Source organism: Thamnophis sirtalis, unplaced genomic scaffold (assembly GCF_051295495.1).
Source record: "Thamnophis sirtalis isolate CommonGarterSnake01/CBP01778 unplaced genomic scaffold, rThaSir2_p1.2 scaffold_7, whole genome shotgun sequence".
NCBI classification, from domain to species: Eukaryota; Metazoa; Chordata; class Lepidosauria; order Squamata; family Natricidae; genus Thamnophis; species Thamnophis sirtalis.
The window spans coordinates 19,738,513-19,758,082 of NW_028261387.1; the positions used below are offsets into that span (position 1 = coordinate 19,738,513).

The 19,570-nt window shown below is 37.6% G+C and overlaps 1 protein-coding gene across 2 annotated transcripts in view; it reads right to left on the minus strand.

Moving 5' to 3' along the window:
- AK5 (adenylate kinase 5) overlaps positions 1-19,570 on the minus strand; it is a 134,361-nt gene that overhangs the window by 21,150 nt on the left and 93,641 nt on the right. For both annotated transcript variants that reach the window (XM_087719447.1, XM_087719446.1), the window contains exons 9-10: positions 14,716-14,755; positions 11,396-11,440 (exon numbers count right to left, since the gene is read on the minus strand). In XM_087719447.1, coding sequence (XP_087575573.1) covers positions 11,396-11,440; positions 14,716-14,755 — 85 coding nt within the window. The remainder of the gene's footprint in view (positions 1-11,395; positions 11,441-14,715; positions 14,756-19,570) is intronic.

Genomic DNA, 19,570 nt, shown 5'->3' on the forward strand with positions numbered 1-19,570 from the left:
ATTCTCCCGAACCCCTGCGAACCCTCAGCAGCCACCCCAATATATACACGAAGAGATGAGTGAATTTTGTAGATATCTAAAATAGAAACCACTATTTACAAAGACTGTGGTGGAACTTCATGGCCTTGACTTATATGAGACCAACAAGCAAATGTGTTTCCTGTAAAAACCATAGTAAGCTGATGCCTTGGTGGCTTTCGGTCAGACCCCCAAAATCAAGAAAGACATGGAGAGGAGAGTTACTTCTGAGAAATTTCCTTTATTTTTCCTCACCTATAGATAGAAATATTTCCAAACTAAATGGCCAAGTGTGATTGGACACACCCAAGTATCTACAGATAATCCTTGACTTACAATCATTCATTTCATGCCTGTTTAAACTTACAATAGCACTGAAAAAAGCGACATATGACCGTTTTTCACACATGACCATTGCACCATCCCCATAGGTATGTGATCAAAATTCAGACACTTGGCAACTGATTCAAATTTCTGGTGGTTTGCTGTGTTCCGGGGTCATATAATCCCCTTTTCTGGCCTTCTGACAAGCAAAATCAATAAGGAAGCCAGATTTACTTAACAATCGTGTTACTAACTAAACAACTACAGTGATTCACTTAACAACTGTGACAAGAAAAGTTGTAAAATTGAGCAAAATTCCTTTAATAGCTGCCTCACTTAGCACCAGAAATTTTAGGCTCAATTATGGTTGTAAGTCGAGGACTACCTGTATTTGCATCATGAAAGATATACTCTGAGAAATGCTAGGGAAGAATGATCTTAATTCTCTCCCAACCAAATTATCTAAGTTTTGCTACCTTCTTGGTCCTCTGAAATCTAACTTCTTCTTCCTGGGAATACAACTACATTGTACCACATTTTCACTGGCCTGCAAGAGAGCTTTTGTCAGGGGAATTGCCCCTGAATGATGGATCCAAGTTGGTGCTTTTCCAGATCAAAGAAGATATTGTCAAGATCATCCACTTGACTTCGGACAGGCATTAGTCTTGAGTAGGCAGGGAAAACTACTGTTTTTGCGGTCAGTTTATGACTGAAGTGGCTGAGTTTGGGATTACATCAAGCTCACATTCCCAAAGCATCCTTTACAAATTTTAAGATTGATTTATATCGTAAATTACCTTTTTTGGATTGTTTTGCTTTTTTTGCATATTGGGGAGATTGCGTCTTTGTACTGGCAAAAAGTTTACTGTATACATCTGGTGAGTTTCCACCTCCTTCAAAGATGCTGGTATACATTTGTTTTGAAAACATTTTAAAATATTTGATTTTTTGTGTGGATTATGCAGCAAAACAGTATGGATTGTATAGTTTTTGGAAAGTTAATTATGGAATAGGGGCCAGAGGGATTTAGAATTATAGTTATTTAGTTATTATATATTTTACTTATTAGTTATTTATATATTTTAATTAGAATTATTTAGAAAATATTTTCTCAGGGGAAAATAGAGAATACAATACAATACAATAGCAGAGTTGGAAGGGACCTTGCAGGTCTTCTAGTCCAACCCCCTGCCTAGGCAGGAAACTCTATACTATTTCAGACAGATGGCTATCCAATATCTTCTTAAAGACTTCCATTATTGGGGCTTTCACAACTTCTGGAGGCAAGCTGTTCCACTGCTTGATTGTTCTAACTGTCAGGAAATTTCTCCTCAGTTGTAAGTCACTTCTCTCCTTGATTAGTTTCCACCCATTGCTTCTTGTTCTGCCCTCGGGTGCTTTGGAGAATAGTTTGACTCCCTCTTCTTTGTGGCAACCCCTGAGATATTGGAACACTGCTATCATGTCTCCCCTAGTCCTTCTTTCTCTTAAACTAAACATACCCAGTTCCTGCAACCGTTCTTCATATGTTTTAGTCTCCAGTCCCCTAATCATCTTTGTTGTTCTTCTGTGCACTCTTTCTAGAGTCTCCACATCTTTTCTACATCGTGGCGACCAAAACTGAAGGCAGTATTCCAAGTGTGGCCTTACCAAGGCATTATAAAGTGGTATTAACACTTCACGTGATCTTGATTCTATCCCTCTGTTTATGCAGCTTAGAATTGTGCTGGCTTTTTTGGCAGGTGCTGCACACCGCTGGCTCATATTTAAATGGTTGTCCACTATGATTCCAAGACCTCTCTCACTATTACTATATATTATTTCCCTTTATTTTATGATAAGAAAACCTCGATCCCAAAGATAAAGAAAATAGAGTAGAAATCCTTACGATAAACCCTTGAATATCTTTCAGTGAGGTTTTTCAACAGAATGGATAAACAGGCTTGCTAACATTGTCAGAACAAAGTTTTTCTAATAAAGTTGTAAGCAATAAATATGCTAGAATGAATACCCCTGAAATTAATTTGAAGGGAAATTTAAATATAATACAAATAAATCTGAGGGGATGACTCATTCCCTAAAGAAGATGAACAAATATTAAATCAGGAAATTGATTTGGAGGGGTTTTTTTCTCTTCTGAATATTTAAAACAGCTCTGCTAAGATTTAGAAGGGCTTTTTTAAAAGTGACAAACACATGGATAAATTTTACATTGATAAAAAGAAATCCATTAACCTTCTGAAGGATTTTTGCTTTGAAATGCAGATGAGTGGAAAAGTGCTTCTGAGACATTTTTAACAGGTTTAAGAATAATCTTAATTTTTAAATTAAATTTATTTTTGGTTTTTTCAACCAGGCTTAAAAGAAAAAAAATAGTGAATTTGGTTACTCTTAGTAGTCTTTTGCTGACAGAGAATGATTGATGTAGCTGTTGGACCTTGCTTTCCTTATCTAAGAGACGAATACTGGGGAGAATTCATTTATTTAGAGACAGCAATAAACTATTAAAATTATTTTACCTTCTGGAATAAAGGGGGAAGTTACTTTTTTTCCCCCTTCTCCCTTTTTTCTGTTTTACCCCAATTCTTTCTATAAATGTTATTTGTAGCTTTTGTTGATTTCATTGATTTTTATTCTCTTCATTTATAATGTTTAATAAAGTTATTTGGGGAAAAAACAAGGGTGTGTGTTGCTGTTGTCAATCTGATCCTGAATTTGGATTCTTTTAACTCTTTAGAAACTAACTTGTTTGCACTTAACTCATAACAGTCACATCAAATTGAATTTTTATTATGGTGATAGACCATTATAGAAAGAATAAAATGCAAATAGTAATTTTAAAACTAAAAATACCTTGCAATAGTAAAACCTCTAAGAATTCCTAAAGCCTAGACAATAAATACTTTCAAAATAGGCTGAAAAAATATCTAATGCCTTGGCATGAACAAAAAAAAATTGAGATATATTCTTGATGTTGATATATTTTCTTAAACAGTAAGGAAAGTTCAGTTTAGATTAGTATCCTATCCAAATTCTTGACAGCAAACACTAGTTAACAATACATTACAACTTACATTCTATTTTTTTAAAGGAAAATTAATTTTCTTTCTTTCTCCTGTACCAGCAGCAGTGTTACACCAATATAATTTCCTAGTGGATCACATAATACCATTTGCCTTGATTCCTCCTTTGGTTCCTCCTTATTGCTAGGGACACCTGGACAATGGCTACCTGACAGACCTTCATAGTGTACTACTCTACTTTTTTGCCCAAACCTCTTTTGTCTTCACTCTTTGGGCCTTCAATTAGGACTTGAACTGGCTTTGATTTAGTGTGAATTATTTTTCTGTCTCTTACTCTTTTGAATTAAGACCTTCTGTAATGTTACTACTATATACTTTTCAACCTATTACCCTGAATAAGAGGAATTGCAGCAACATGAAAAAGTAGATGTGGATTCAGAATTCTATACCTATTTGTTAAAAATAGACAGGATAGGGAAAGGAGAACTGCATGCATGTTTTCCCTCCATCACTCTATTCATTTTTTATCACCCTTACAGAAACTGCTTTTTCTGACTGGGGAATAAAGGCAAATTCAGAGACTATATATCCCAATGTGTGTTTTTTAAAAAACCCAAGTCATATTTCAAAACATATGCTGCAATCAATAAAGTAAATACAAAGACATGGTCCTGGAAGATATCTCTGTGGTGGAAACAGGGACAGCTTTCACATAACCCCATTAACCAAATAAAATTCTATTTATTCACCATCCAACTGCCCTTTTCATATGACTAAGAAGAAGCTATCTGTGCAAAAAAAATAAAAAATCCAGTTCCCTATTATCATTTGACATTATTTTTCTTTCTATCCACCAGTCCTTGAATTTAAGACTAAATGAGCATAAACGCCTTGAGGATAGATTTATGCAGCTAAAAAAAGTAAAGAAGTATTAACAAATCCTATGCTGTGCAAAAGCTTTGTCTTGGCATTTTTGTAATTTAGATAATTACATTTACAGAGACTTCCCCCCTCCCCCCCCACATTTGTTTAGAAAGTATGATGGAGAAAATTATCTTTATGCTAAAAAAATAAATACAATGGTGTCCAAAAATAACATTTCCAACTAGTATTGTATTCTGCTCACATTTCTCGGCTTGGATGCAAAGTTTAGATGAGTAGGGTTTTCACTTAAGAGTTAAAGTGATGCTATCTTTTACCTGAATTTTCTTACATAGTTCTAAAATTTCTGGCTCTCACACTCACTGAACCGGAAAGATGGAATTAATTACAAAAGTTAATTTTCATTTTGTACACTCATCTGGTATCTTCCTTTGCGAATGTGACTTTATTACTATTACAACCATTTTATTTAGGGATGAGGACAAAGCACCAACATTTTTCCCTTTGATACAGTGCCTTTTTTACATATAAAACAGAGAGAGGAAGAGTATTAGATATCTTTTCCATCTTGAGTTATTTATTAAAAAAACAATAAAGGAGTGATATAAATAAAAGATAATAAAATAAACTACATTAATGGAGCACTGAATCTCCATGTTTTCCACTGTACTAGGCGGGGGTGGGTTCTGGCAGTCACTACTGCTGGTTTGCTTGTGGGCACACCGCACACGCGCAGTTGATGTGTGCGCATGCACAATGCAATAAAAATTGCTTTGTACATGCACAGAAGCAAAAAAAAAGATGGCGGTACCTATGGCGCCACCGGGAGAACTGGTTCGGGGGTGTGGCAGGCCTGCGTCACTGTTGCTTCCAGCGACTCATGCCACCAAACCACCACCGGTTCAGCAGAACCGGGCCGAACTGGTAGGAACCACCACTGGTGCTAGGTATTGTGAGGTATTGTCATTTATAGACTATTTTTAAAGCACAGCTGTTGCCTCTGAGTCATTATTGACTGTTTCAGTTCCTGATCTTTTAAGAATTGGAAAAGCAGCAGCAGAAAGAAGGGAACATTTTCTGAACAGACTTGTGCAACCTGTTCTTTCAAACGAAGAACTAGTCAGACAAACCACTTCAGGTTTTAAACAAAGACCTTTCCAAATACTCTGCTGGTTATTTCCAAAGCATCATGAAAGCCTCTCGGAAATGACGTGGAAAAATTTTTCTTTGTATTCGGTAGACTAGATTAATTTCTCTGGAGAATTATAAAATCATGATGTTTCAAGCACAGCTGCATAGGAAAGGGGGAGATCTTATGTCATGTTTATTTTAAAAAAACTTCCAATCCTGGGGCTGTCTCTGATGCCATTTATTTAACAAGTTAATTTATTAAACTTAATGCAATATTCCTATCAAAGGAATTGTTATTTTTCCGCAGGATTGTGCAGAAGTCGGAAAGCATCTGGGCTATTTTAGTAAAAGAAGATGAGGTCTGAAGCACTTGTTCCAATCCACTCTGAAGTATGCACAGCCCTATTCTCTGTACGCTTCCAGCAAATTATTGTAGCAAAACACAAGATCCATGTATCCATTGGGGATCTGGTTGATTGGGAAGATATTCTGTCTGAGATATTGGGAAAAACATACTGGCTATCTCTGCAAAAACACAGATACCAGTTTCCTAGTATCATTTGAGATTATTTCTCTATCCGCCAGTCCTTGAATTTAAGACTAAAGGTAAAGGTTTCCCTCACACATATGTGCTAGTCATTCCCGACTCTAGGGGGCGGTGTTCATCTCTGTTTCAAAGCCGAAGAGCCAGCGCTGTCCAAAGACCTTTCCGTGGTCATGTGGCCGGCATAACTAAATGCCGAAGGCACACGGAACACTGTTACCTTTCTACCAAAGATGGTTCCTATTTTTCTACTTGCAATTTTACATGCTTTTGAATGGCTAGGTTGGCAGAAACTGGGACAAGTAACAGGAGCTCACTCTGTTACGCAGCACTAGGGATTTGAACCGCTGAACTGCTGACCTTCTGATTGACAAGCTCAGCAACTTAGCCACTGAGCCACTGCGCCCCTTTAAGACTAAATGGGCATAAATTCTTTCAGCGTAGATTTATGCAGCTGAAAAGCTAGGTTGTTTTTTTATAAACAACTTTCTCTAATTCAGCCTCAACCCAATGATGTCACAATCATTACTTTGTTTTCTGTGGCTCCTCACTTGCTTCTCTGTCACTAATCCCACCCTTTAGTGGTAAAGAAATCAGATAAACCAAGTGTTTCTCCATTACTGAATATGGGCAATTCCAGGGACAACATCAAAGCACAGGGGGATCTGCACATGGGTCCAAAGGCTGGCCACTTTTGCTTTAAGCAGCTGGAGAAGAACACCTTCATGGATCCTTCAGAGGACAGTAAGCAAGGACCAGCTTTTGGCAATGTGTTTCTTTTTTGCATCCGCATTTATCAGACAGTTGCCAGCAGAAGATGAACAATGGAGGGAAATATTCAGTGTCATACAAAAGAGGGAAAACCTATCCAGGCTGGTCTGTCTGTGATATATTGCCAGAATCAGATATTTCCTTGCTTACAGAAGATCAGGAAAATTATCAGAGGGTTTGGTTTGTTCCATTGTGGATCAACATTATTTTGTGCATGTCCTTCTATAGCAGTGTTTTTCAACCTTGGCAGCTTTAAGTCCTGTGGACTTCAACTCCCAGAATCCCTCAGCCAGCATAGCTAGGGGATTCTGAGGGCCCCATCTCCCCAAAAAACTGCCTTTAAGAGGATCCAAGTGGTGGTACATCTTCTCTGCTGTGGACCCTGCCATCTGGAACATTATTCTTTCAGAAGGTCTTCTCACCAGCTTTCGGGATCCCAGGGGCAACATATAAGGTAGCTGTATGAGATTAAAGCAATAGCAATAGCAGTAGACTTATATACCGCTTCATAGGGCTTTCAGCCCTCTCTAAGCGGTTTACAGAGAGTCAGCATATTGCCCCCAACAATCTGGGTCCTCATTTTACCCACCTCGGAAGGATAGAAGGCTGAGTCAACCCTGAGCCGGTGAGATTTGAACCGCTGAACTGCTGATCTAGCAGTAGCCTGCAGTGCTGCATTTAACCACTGCGCCACCTTGGCTCAAGAGATGTTCTCCTACTTCCTTGGGTTTATCGGTTTATTCATTCATTTATAGATCAGGGGTATCAAACTGGCAGCCCATGGGATGGATGTGTCACACGCAGGCCAGGCCCACTCCAGCTCCATGAAAGGGGGAAATGTTGCAAAATGTCACATGACAGCAACATGACGCTGTGAGTTTGACAGCCATGTTATAGATTGATATGGAGTTTTGAACTGTTATGCTGTAAATCTCCCAGTCACATGTTTGTGAGTTGGGTAGTTATATACCGTATTTTTCAGAGTATAAGATGCTCCGAAGTATAAGACGCACCTAGCATTTGGGGAGGTAAACAAGGGGAAAAAATCTGCCTCTGTCTCTCAGCAATTTGCCTCCTTGCAACAAACAGCACAGTTGATATACACTGTTTGTGGTGTTACATTTCAGACTATATTTGTACAGATGCTGTTAAAATTGATGTGACTTTCTGGAAGTATAGTTATTCTCTGCTATTTAAAAGAAGATACAATAGAATTGGACCTCTTCAGATCAAGCATTTATTTTAAAAAGCTTCTTCATTTTGTTAGGTTGTCTAGAACAATAATAAAGCTGTCTTTAAAAAATAAGTCTAATAATTTGAACATTCTATAGGCATTTATAGTTATTTACTTACCTCCTTGCAGCAAATAGCAAACAGCCTGATTAGCACAAGAAAAAAAAAATCTGCCTCTGTCTCCCAGCAATTTGCCTCATGCAGCAAACAGCAAGTTTCACTTTCAATTTCAGCAGGGGCCTCCCAATCATCAGCTGTTTCAGGCTGCAGGCAAATCTTTTTTGGCTCGTGTGCCATAAGCGGTGGGAGCGCAGGGGGGGGGGTCATGCACGGGCATGCCGCACCGATAATGCAATGTGTGACGCCCCCTAGCACACATGCATGCATGACAGCCACTCCCCCCATTTTTGCATGTGTTTTATAGGAGCCTGGGGAGGGTGAAAACAGCCTCCCCCCCCCCCGAAGGCCTTCCGGAAGATTCAGGAACTTCCCTGAAGCCTTCAGAGTGCAAAAAACTGGCCCTATGGGCAAACCAGAAGTACGGGAATGGACTTCCAGTTTGCTTGTAGGGCCAGTTTAAGCCCTACAGAGCTTTCAGGGGCCTTCCGGAGGCTTCCCTGACAGCTCCAGAGGACTAAAAACGGACTTACGAACAAACCGGGAGGTTTGTCCATTGGGTCATTTTTTGTCCCCCGGAGCCTTTAGGGAAGCCTCCTGAAGCCTCCAGAGGGCCTCTGGAGGGGGGTGGGGGGGCTGTTTTGCCCTCCCCAGGCTCCTATAAAGCCTCTGGAGCCTGGAGTGTGTGAAAAATGGCTTTAAAAAGGCTGAACTCAGCTGGCTAGTGCACGCATACGCACTGGCCAGCTGACAGGGCAATGCCTCACGTGTCCTGACAAATGGCTCCGTGTGCCACCTGTGGCACGCATGCCATAGGTTCGCCATCCTGGCCATAGTCTATTGCAGCCTCCACAAGCCCCCATTTTCCCTGTTTGCTGCAGGAGACAGAGGCCAAAGGGTGGGGGCCAGTGGGTGGGTGTGGTTACATTCAGCATATAAGATGCACCCAAATTTTCATCCTCTTTTAGGGGGGGTAAGGTGCGTCTTATACTCTGAAAAATATGGTAAATATGCTAGTATATAAATAAATTTAAAACCCCATTGTCATGTATTAAGAAAATTATGAATGAAATTGTTACTTCCTGAAGAGTAATACAGGTAGTCCAGACTTAACAATGGCAATTGGGAGTGGCAGCTTTTTTGGTAAATGTTGCGGCCATAAAGCACAACCTCAACTGACTGTGCTGATGGGAGTTGCTGCAGTTCCAGTTGCCTTGTTAGAGGTGAATCCCACTCAGTTGCATCTGTATAGATGATTGATAGGTAGAGATAGATGAGATAGATAGATTTTATTTTTATTTTTTTTGTCGCCATGCACAAGGTAACAGGCATGTATAGACATGGACATTATCACATGAGATTGGTACAAATAGATGGATCTAAAAAAGTATAATGTGGCCATGAACACATAAAATGAATATATATCAATGGGAACAGTAGGATAGGGACGATAGATAGATATGATAGATAGATATGGATGATGGATGATAGATAGAAAGATGATAGATGATAGATGATAGATGATAGATAGATAGATAGATAGATAGATAGATAGATAGATAGATAGATAGATAATGATAACTAGAGGTAGAGATTGACTTTTGACCTTCTACTGGCTTCCCCAATGACTTTGTTGGAAATCAGCAGTGAAAGTCAGAAAGAGCAATCATGTTACCATGTGATGCTACAACCATCATAAACGCAAGCTGGATGCCAAGTACCTGAATCATTATCATGTGACTGCAGCACCACTGTGATCGCCACGACTCAGAGGAACAGTTCCCTCATTCAGGCTTAACCTAACTTCAAACTGTCACTGAATGAGTGGTTGCTGAATGAGGACCATCTGTGTATTCTTCCAAATATTGAGAGTTTGAATCTTCAACATCAGTTTCCAATATAAGAATTTATGTTGTTCCACTCAATGAAAAAACATTTTTGGCCGATGTTTATTAACTCTTCTATTGCAGTCTTTTTTTTTTTAATGCTGCACGTTTTCCTTTGTGTTATGTGCCTGATTGCCATAGCAACTTCTCCACATTTTTAGGAGTTTGCATGAATTCTAGAATTCCAAAAAGCTTAATTAGCTCCAAAACATTAATAACTGAGACGAATTCAACATTGATGCTAGTAGGGTGTGTTTTCATCATGATCCTATCACTTCAGATTGAGAATGAAGCTTCTCAGGATTTCCCTGGTTATATATTGAAGGTTTATTATTTTTCTCCCAAAGAGGATTATTTGTGTTATTGATGACTTGTAGAATCAGGTGATTCTATCCATGTGTGACTGAATCACTACAGAGAACACAGAGTTGTAATGTTCTTATGCATATTACCAGATGATGAATAATGGACAAGAGTCCTATATTCTTAACTGCCAAAGAGCTCTTCCTTTCTTGGCGCTTGGTTCAAATGTGTAATGAAGCTACAAAGCCAACTGATATTCACGTCTTTTTTTCCTCAGTAATAATATAATAATATGCTTCTCTCATTTTGCCCCACTCTTTTATGATTCACAAGCAATCCCAACTGAACTATTTGCTTAGTACTCCAGGTAACACAATGTAGAAAGAAAAAGAGTACTTTAGGGTAGGTTGCTTACACTCACACCCATGCTCAAATACTGACATAAATATATATTTGTGGATGAGCATATTATTACCAATCTAAATCATTCCATGGCAGGATTAAAGCCTCATCATTGAAGATTTTGGACCATAATGTATTATACTATGCTAGAGCAGGTTGATGCATGAAACATGCATCAATCAACATGCTCTGGTACATCACAGTCCAAAATCTTCAATTAAAAGACTTTAATCATGACATGGAATGATTTAGATTGGTAATAATAACATGTATAAACACCAATCCACAAACGTATATTTATGTCAGTAATTTTTAACTCCCCAGTCAAAGAATGAGACAGTATGATTGGCCCAAGTCACCCAGGTAGTTTCTGTTTGAAAGGGAGGACTCAAAATATTTCCCCACTCTTAGTCCAGCACTGTACTCACAGCACCATACTGCTTGTCATGCATATGTATATACATATGTCTTGGGCAGAAAAAGACTACTCTAAACATCTACTTATTCAGATATTAATTAAATACCGTTAATAGTAATTATGAAGTTTCTTCTTTTAGTGTTACATATTTTTCTGATAAATTTTCTGATAATATTTTTATACAACTAACTATACAATCATGAGGATCTCTGTGATGTTTTATTCTCAATGGTTCTGAAAAAGATACCATATTTAGACAAATTTATGCAGTTCATTAGTACTCATCCAAAGAGTTATTGTACACATAAAACAAGTATGTTGAGCCATGTCTTTTGTTACTCACCAAGTACAAAAATTATGTTTGATTTCTTCAGGTCTTCTGTAAAATCTAAATTAAAATGAAAATAGTTTTAAACAATAGTTGTAAGCAAAACATAGATAGTTTTGTAAAGTCTATCACAGTGGTTCTCAACCTGTGGTCCACGGATCTTTGGGGGGGGGGTATGCAATTTCATCACAGGGAGTCTGCCAAGGCTTGAAGAAATATTATGATTTAAATCTTAAGTTAAGTCTTGGGGATCTGTGGCCATGATTCATGGCCACAAAAGGTATTTAAAGAGGATCCATGGTGAAGAAAAGATTGAGAACCACTGATCTATCATATTAACTTTACAATATGATCTTATGTGTCTCTACAGGAAAAAATACTGAAAGTTGTGCTCACTGAAATCTGTGGAGTACTTGGTGCTCTCTGAGCTTGGTTGCAGATGTTTCATTACCCAACTATGTAATACCATCAGTGTTAAGTGTGGGATTCACTCTTGTCTATATAGAGTAGCTTGCCTGCCAGTTTTGGTGGGAATGTGAGTTTCTTTTTGAGAGTTCTTTGATTAAGATGTTTTCTGCTTAACTCTTTGCTTCTTACACAGCTCCGCTTGTGGGAGGTTGGGTTGTTACTTTAGTAATGGCGCACTTGGTTAGTGTGGGTTGTTTTTCGAAAGACTTGTTTCTAATTTGCCATCATTTCCTCTGAATAAGAACATTATTCAGAACAGTACAAATCACTGCAGCAATCCAGAACACAAGAAAAAGGAAATAAACTGCCTATACAACATCTTCCAAAAAAATGGACACCCACACAACTTTATCAAAAAGTGCCTGACTACTCAATCCACTACAGCACAATCAAAACAAGCTATGAAAAAGTTAACACAACAATTCATCAAAAACATCTCAGAAACAACCAACAGACTATTACAACCATACATCATCATCATAGCAAACAAACCAACTAAAGCCCTTGAAGAAACATGACTAACTAAAGTCCTTGAGTTAATGCATGGACAGACTCAACCACAGTTTCAAAAGGAAAGAATTAACAATCAAGTAGAAAACAATACCAGAACTACCAAGGAGAAACTCACATTCCCAGCAAAACTGGCAAGGCAAATTATCATATATAAATAGGGAGCAAACCCCACAGTTACTCACGCTGATGATGTTACTTAGTTGGGTAATGAAATATCTGCAAGCAAACAACCAAGCTTAGAAAACACCAATGACTTTATAATTCAATCATGAGCTACATATATTCTCTTCTATAGGAACCATTGAAATTTACTCTAGCAATAGCAATAGCAATAGTAGTTAGACTTATATACCGCTTCATAGGGCTTTCAGCCCTCTCTAAGCGGTTTACAGAGTCACCATATTGCCCCCAACAACAATCCGGGTCCTCATTTTACCCACCTCAGAAGGATGGAAGTCAACCTTGAGCCGGTGAGATTTGAACAGCCGAACTGCAGAACTGCAGTCAGCTGAAGTAGCCTGCAGTGCTGCATTTAACCACTGCACCACCTCGGCTCTCTTGATACAGGTTGTTGCAGTCTATTTTTTTTCTTAAAATTTTATATTTTCAAATGGAGGACTCAGAATAGCAACTAATAGGCAATCTAATTGCTCATTGCTATTACAGATCCTTATAGCTATGGTTCAAAATATTTCATGCAAGATATCTGGAGGAATATTTTATGCTACCCTTGTTAAAACTTCATTTAATTTCGGCAAAAGTTCGTGTATGCCATTTTCTTCCCTAAGCTACAAATTCAATCTGAAATCTATTTCATCAGTCCATACTTGCAACCTGAACACCAAACAATTGCAATGATTTCTTTTCTTGAACAGTATCTCTTTTCTTGTTCATGGACAACTAAAGTTAATTGCTGCTTAGTTGGGAGCATGTCTTACTGAATGCAAGGCTACACATGATGAAAGACTTACAATATTATCATTGTTCGACACTATGAATGTTGTTTCATTCATAAAAATGTGAAGAACAATCTGTCAGTCATCATTCAATACATTTTCAAATATTTCATTATCAGAAGTACAGGGTTTTGAACCTACTGATTGTAGCTATTTTGAACCTTGTGAGTACCGGATTAATAAAAAGGCTGCTATTATACTTCCACTACACTAAAGGATTAAAGCTGCTCCGTGGCCACTTTATTCCATATAAAATGAACACTCCTAGAACATCTGCAAGGTCATCCATTCATATTTCCAACTTCTTTGGACGGGGGGGGGGGGGTGTAATTGCAGAGCTGATCAAAAATTGCAATGTAGGCCACCCTGAATCTCCAAATGAAAAAAAAAATCCACTGTTCAGCTATTGTTTGGACATAGTTCTCCAAATTAAAATAATTTTTATTATTATTATCCTCATCATTAAACAGGATTGCCAAACCTGAAACATTTTGATTTTTGAATATGACAGATTTCTGATGTTGTTGGGGATCCTTTGTTAAACATTCTGAATTTCTCATGGGGAGAGTTTCAATGGCTTTCTGTATCATAATTGCAATGTGAAAACCAAATGCTGCTACAAAGGCCAGTGCATATATTTATCTTATGATTTCTTATCATCATCTTCTTCTAACGACCCCATAATCCCTTGTGGGTTGGAGTCAGGGCAACTGAATGGAGCTAGAAGATTGTTTACTGGCCGGATTCCTTTCACATTGCCAGTGCGGAGTTTTGTTCAGCAGATATATTCTCATTGTGCCCAGAGAGAGAAATATCTGCCTCTATCTAGGATCGAACTCACAGCCTCCTGATTGTGAGGCAAGAGCTCTACCTCTAGGCCACCGCACCACTCCCTTTATCCTATAATTTTTTATGAGATTAGCAAACTTCATTAACACTTTAGAAACACTGCTACCTCTCTGAACAAGAAGTTATCAATTACCCTTACAAAGAAAATAATTGGAGAATATGATATATATTCTTTTTCTGAAGGCACAATGGTATTCATGAGACTCTGGAGTCAGCTGCATGCTGTTTCACATATATGAGGCTGTGAACATTTGAAATTAATTCACATGAGTACTGCTCTTTGATACCAATTAAACAAGCCACCTTTTTCCATTGTCTTTCAGAGCAGCATTATAAATTTACTCCTTAAAACAGCAGCATTTTTTTCCAGGTTCAAATTAAAGTCTGTAAAAAGGATGCTGCTACTTTAATGAGCAGCAAGAAGGTATTTTGCTAGTGCAAAGTCCAAAATGCTGTGAAAATAAAGCATGCATGACCCTAACACATAAATTAACAGGATTATTTAAATATATATTAAAATAATTTTATACTAAAATTATAAAAACTCACCTGCATTTTCAGGCCTGCAAACACACGATTGTTCATATGCCTGTTATATTATAAATTGATATGGGAAAAATTAGCTTATATATTTTCATTACTAAATCTAATAATATGAAAAGAGATTTGTCCATAATTCTAATTCCGTAAATATAGGATTTTTTTTTCTTTATTGGTTTTTTTTTTTCACCAACCATTTAGCACACCTTATCATCAAATTAACTTGGGGCATAGTCATATTTTCAGTACTGAGTGTACAGTATGTTTCATGTTTGAAATTTCAGCATTCCTTTTTCAATGCACCTGACTTTTGCTAAGGAGCCAATATACACAATGTTAAGATTTTCAGATACAGGAAATACTATTTTCTAGATAAGTCGGGATACGAGGAATAATAAAGCATTCACTGTAGCTGAAAATTGTAAAATTTTCTGAATAGGGATTGATTTACATAAACATGAGCAGGTGAGAACCTATACCATTCGGGACAAAGCGCTGTCCAATCTCTTCTTTAAAACCTCCAGTGACGTAGCACTCACAATTTCTGGAGGCAAGCTATTTCACTGAGTAATTGTTCTCCCTGTCAGGAAATTTCTTCTTAGTTCTAAGTTGGACCTCTCTTTGATAAGTTTTCATCCATTACTTCTGGTTTCAGATGCTTTGGAGGATAAACTGTCCTCTTCTTTGTAACAGTCCTTCAAATATCCAAAGACTGGCATTGTATCACCCCAGCCCTTCTTGTTAGACTAGACCAGAATTTCTCAACCTCAGCCCCTTTAAGACATGTGGACTTCAACTCCCAGAATTCCCCAGCCAGCAAAGCAGAATTCTGGGAGTTGAAGTCCACCTGTCTTAAAGGGGTCGAGGTTGAGAAACACTTGTCTAGACATACCCAATTCCTGTAACTGTTCTTCATATGTTTTAGCCTCCAGGCTCCTAATCATCATTGTTGCATTTCTCCGCACTCTTTCTAGAGTCTCAACATCTTTTTGTATTGTGGTGACTAGAATGGGATGTAGTATTCAAAGTGTAGTCTCACCAAGGCAGTATATACAGTACGAATACTTCACGTGACCTTGATGCCATTCCTCTATTCATGCAGACTAGGATTGCATTGGCCTATTTGGCAGCTGAAGCACACTGCTGGTTCATACTTAAGTGACTGTCCATTATGACTCCCTCTCACAGTTACTGCTGTTAAGTCAGGCATCATCTGCTCTATACCTGTGCATTTGATTTTTCTTGCCTGTGTAAAACTTTACTTTTCTCACTACTGAGCTGCATTCTCTGAAATTCTATGTTCTCTTCTCTTTAAGTCTTTATACATTGGCCTACTTCCACTCGTAGTTCTCACTTCACTTGGTATCTACCCTTCTGTTTCTATGCACTTGTATGCTGGATGAAAGAGTTGATAGGTTTTAACCACTTCTAAATCTACACTCTTCTGATTCCTTGCTTCTTGCAATTGTTTCCTTCCTAATACACAGTAATATAATTCTAAACAATATTATAATGTATAAACATCAGAAACCAGATAATTGTGTTTCCTCTTTCTCCTTTCCTCTTTTCATTCTTTAAGTTACCGTCATGTCACTTCTTTCTGAGTTTTTGCCATTTTATCTACTATTTGCTCATTTTTCTGGCTTACCAGAATTGGGTAACAAGGCTAAAAAAGATGTATAACCTTTAAAGAGTAAAAAAAAATCCACATTTAACTGTCATTGGTGTCTGGGATTTTAGAAGTTATACAGACAAGCTTCTGCCATGTAACACCCCAGACTTAGCAACTATTGATATGACAGATTTTAAAAATTTGGATAGTGGAAGTTGCAGTACTTGGAGACAGCAGAAGAGAAGAGAAAGAACTGGCGAAAATAACAAAATACGAAGATATGCAGATAGACATAGAAATCATGTGGCAAAAGAAAGATACAGGCTATGAAGTCAAAGAATTACACAATTTGAAGGGTATAGACATCTGTGTCAAATGATTAGTGAATGCCTTTTTCACACTATTTAGATGGTTTTGACTATCTAAAAATGATAATGTGTTCTCTTGACACATGACTGTCTACTTTGTCTTTTAAAGTGGAGACACCCTGGAGGGATGGACAGATTGAATACCCTTATAGCAAAAAAATAAAATGAGCCACCCACATAATTTGCCAATCCTTTTCTATTGTCTGCTATCCCTTCTGTGTTCTTCATGTTACTCTTCTCTAAAACGGTTTGGTCTTTTTAATTAATTAATTATTTTTTTCAATATGTTTGGTTTCTGCTCGAGACCTAACGTGATAGATCATATGAAAGATCAGCTTTTGCAAGGCAACTGTGTCACAATAATTATTCAGAGGTTACTTAAATCTGTAGTGATGTTGTTTTCTTTGTGACTTTTCTATCATTTTAGCAATAACAGGAATGTTATGAAGTAGATTGTGCCATGATACTATCACTGCTGAAGTACAAAGTGAAAATAATACATGAAATGTGTCAGGGATTCTCAAACTGTGGGATGGGAGGGAATGTCTGAGAAGATCAACCAAATTTTGGAGGTGCAACAACGACAACTAACTGCTAGAGCCAGGCTAATTCACCTTTCTTCAACTATTGGCTAAGTGCCCTTGTCTCCACCCATGAAGACAATGTCGGGTCTTGTCATTAGTTGCAGCTTCTGTTTTGTTTTTCCTCCTTGTCTGAGTTAAGATAAAAATAGCATCGGGAACTTGCCAAGGAAAGGACAATACGCAACTGTGCTGACCTCAATCTGAAGATGAAACTATGTAGGCTTCTATTTTGTGCTCAGGTTACAACATCTATGTTACCTTTCCTGCACATCATCTTTACTGCTTGGATGGGAGAACGCTAGCTTTGTTAGCAGGAATTAATGGCTCAAGGATAGAATAGAATTTAAAAACAAATATAGATTTCTAAATGAACAAGTTGCACACTCCTATGTTTGTTCTGGGTTTCTTTGTTACAATAATTTCTCTACTATCCAAGAAATTTCTAAAAAGTAAGGTAATGGTGAGAGTAATAAATGATAAACTCTTTTAAGAACCAGGGGGTAGGGGGGAAAGAATGTGGAATGATGCTGAAAACTTTTCCTGCCCCTTCAAATGCAGATTAGAGTCCTCATAGTCCTCAACATACGACCACAATTCAGTCCAAAACAACAGTTGCTAAACAATATAGTTGTTAAGTGAGTTTTGCTTCATTTTATGATCCTGACGGTTGTAAGTTGAGGGCTACCATGTATCATGAATATGGATTTTTTTCCATCAACTCCAACATATCATCCCTAATTATTTACCAATTATTTTAATAGCATTATTATCATTGTTCTTTGCATACATTTTAATGTGCATCTTATGAATATATATATATTTCTATGTCTGAGTAAACACTTTTGCCCATCCATGCTGGATTATTCTTGATTTGGTGCCAATTTGACACATTAGCATCCCTGATTGACAGCCAAGCTGGTTTTCTTCCAGCTCTGTTCTCAAGCAGCAAAAATTTTCATTTTCTCATTTGAACTACATGAACTTCACCGAAGCAGCAGATGGGATGCTGGAAACCTCACCTTTTTTTTTTTTTTTAGTTTGGGTTCTGCAAATGTATCGCCTGTTTAATATTAGTGGGTAAATAGAAATCTCCAGGACTGGACTAGAGTGGAAACTCTATGCTGGTAATTTATGAAGGTGAACAGAGCAACAAATTGTTTTCATTAATGGAAACAAACTGTTTTCATTAATGGAAACAAACTGTTTCCATAGTTTTGTTCCATCTATTTTTCCACTGGGGTAGGGAATTTTACATTTACCAGTGTCATGCAGTTGGTGGCTTTGAACGTAGCACTAGTATATCAGCCAATTTTATTTGGGGAAGGGTGGCATCACATAAATCCATTCATTATTAGAGGAGCACAAAATTTGCAACCCACTGAATTATGTGATTTTGCCTAGCATCAAAACATCAACACATTACTGCACTAATGTCATCTTGGACCTAGAACCGTCAGATTTGGTAAGTAATAACATCTCTATATAAATAGAGCTCCAAATGCCTCTACAAAAGATATGTCTCTCGCTGTTTTCGCATTGCAAATGAGAAATATCTTAATCCAAATGATAATTATTTACTACTGAATTCTCCAATGGGAAATTGCTTTATTCAATTAGACTTTACAAAACAAAAAGAAAACTCTGATACCCAGTACTAATTCCCCAAATAGTATTTTAAATAATATAAAAACCAACATTTCCCCCTAAGCAAGATAGGGATCTTTGCAACTAAAACTATTTTTTAAGCTCTTGAATACACCAGTTCCCATGGTAACTTAAGATGAACAGATTGTTCCTGGATGAAAAAAAAATATGTTAAACATTTTTAACATTCTAAGACAAGGAGTATTTTGCACATTCCTATGGTATATTTTTATCTATACTGTCATAAATAAATGTCCCAATATCTGCTTTCTACCTGACATGGTGATCTGTTTATCAATATTTACATAGTAAAAAACTTAAATACGTCAGTTTTGAAATCTAGAGATCTTTCTCTACATGACTCGTTCATATAAACTCCGATTCACCACAAAACCGCGAAGCCCTTATCCGCACCGACATAAGTGCAGAGGCAAATCCGCGCCGTCCGAAGTGCTAAGAAAAACTCGACCCTACCGCAATGACATAACCGCGGAGGGCAAATCCGCGCCTTCCGAAGCACCCTAAACCTAACCCTAAACCTAACCCTAAGCCTAACCCTAAACCTAACCCTAAACCTAACCCTAAATCTAACCCTAAACCTAACCCTAAATCTAACCCTAAACCTAACCCTTACCTTAATTTAAATTGGCTTTCTA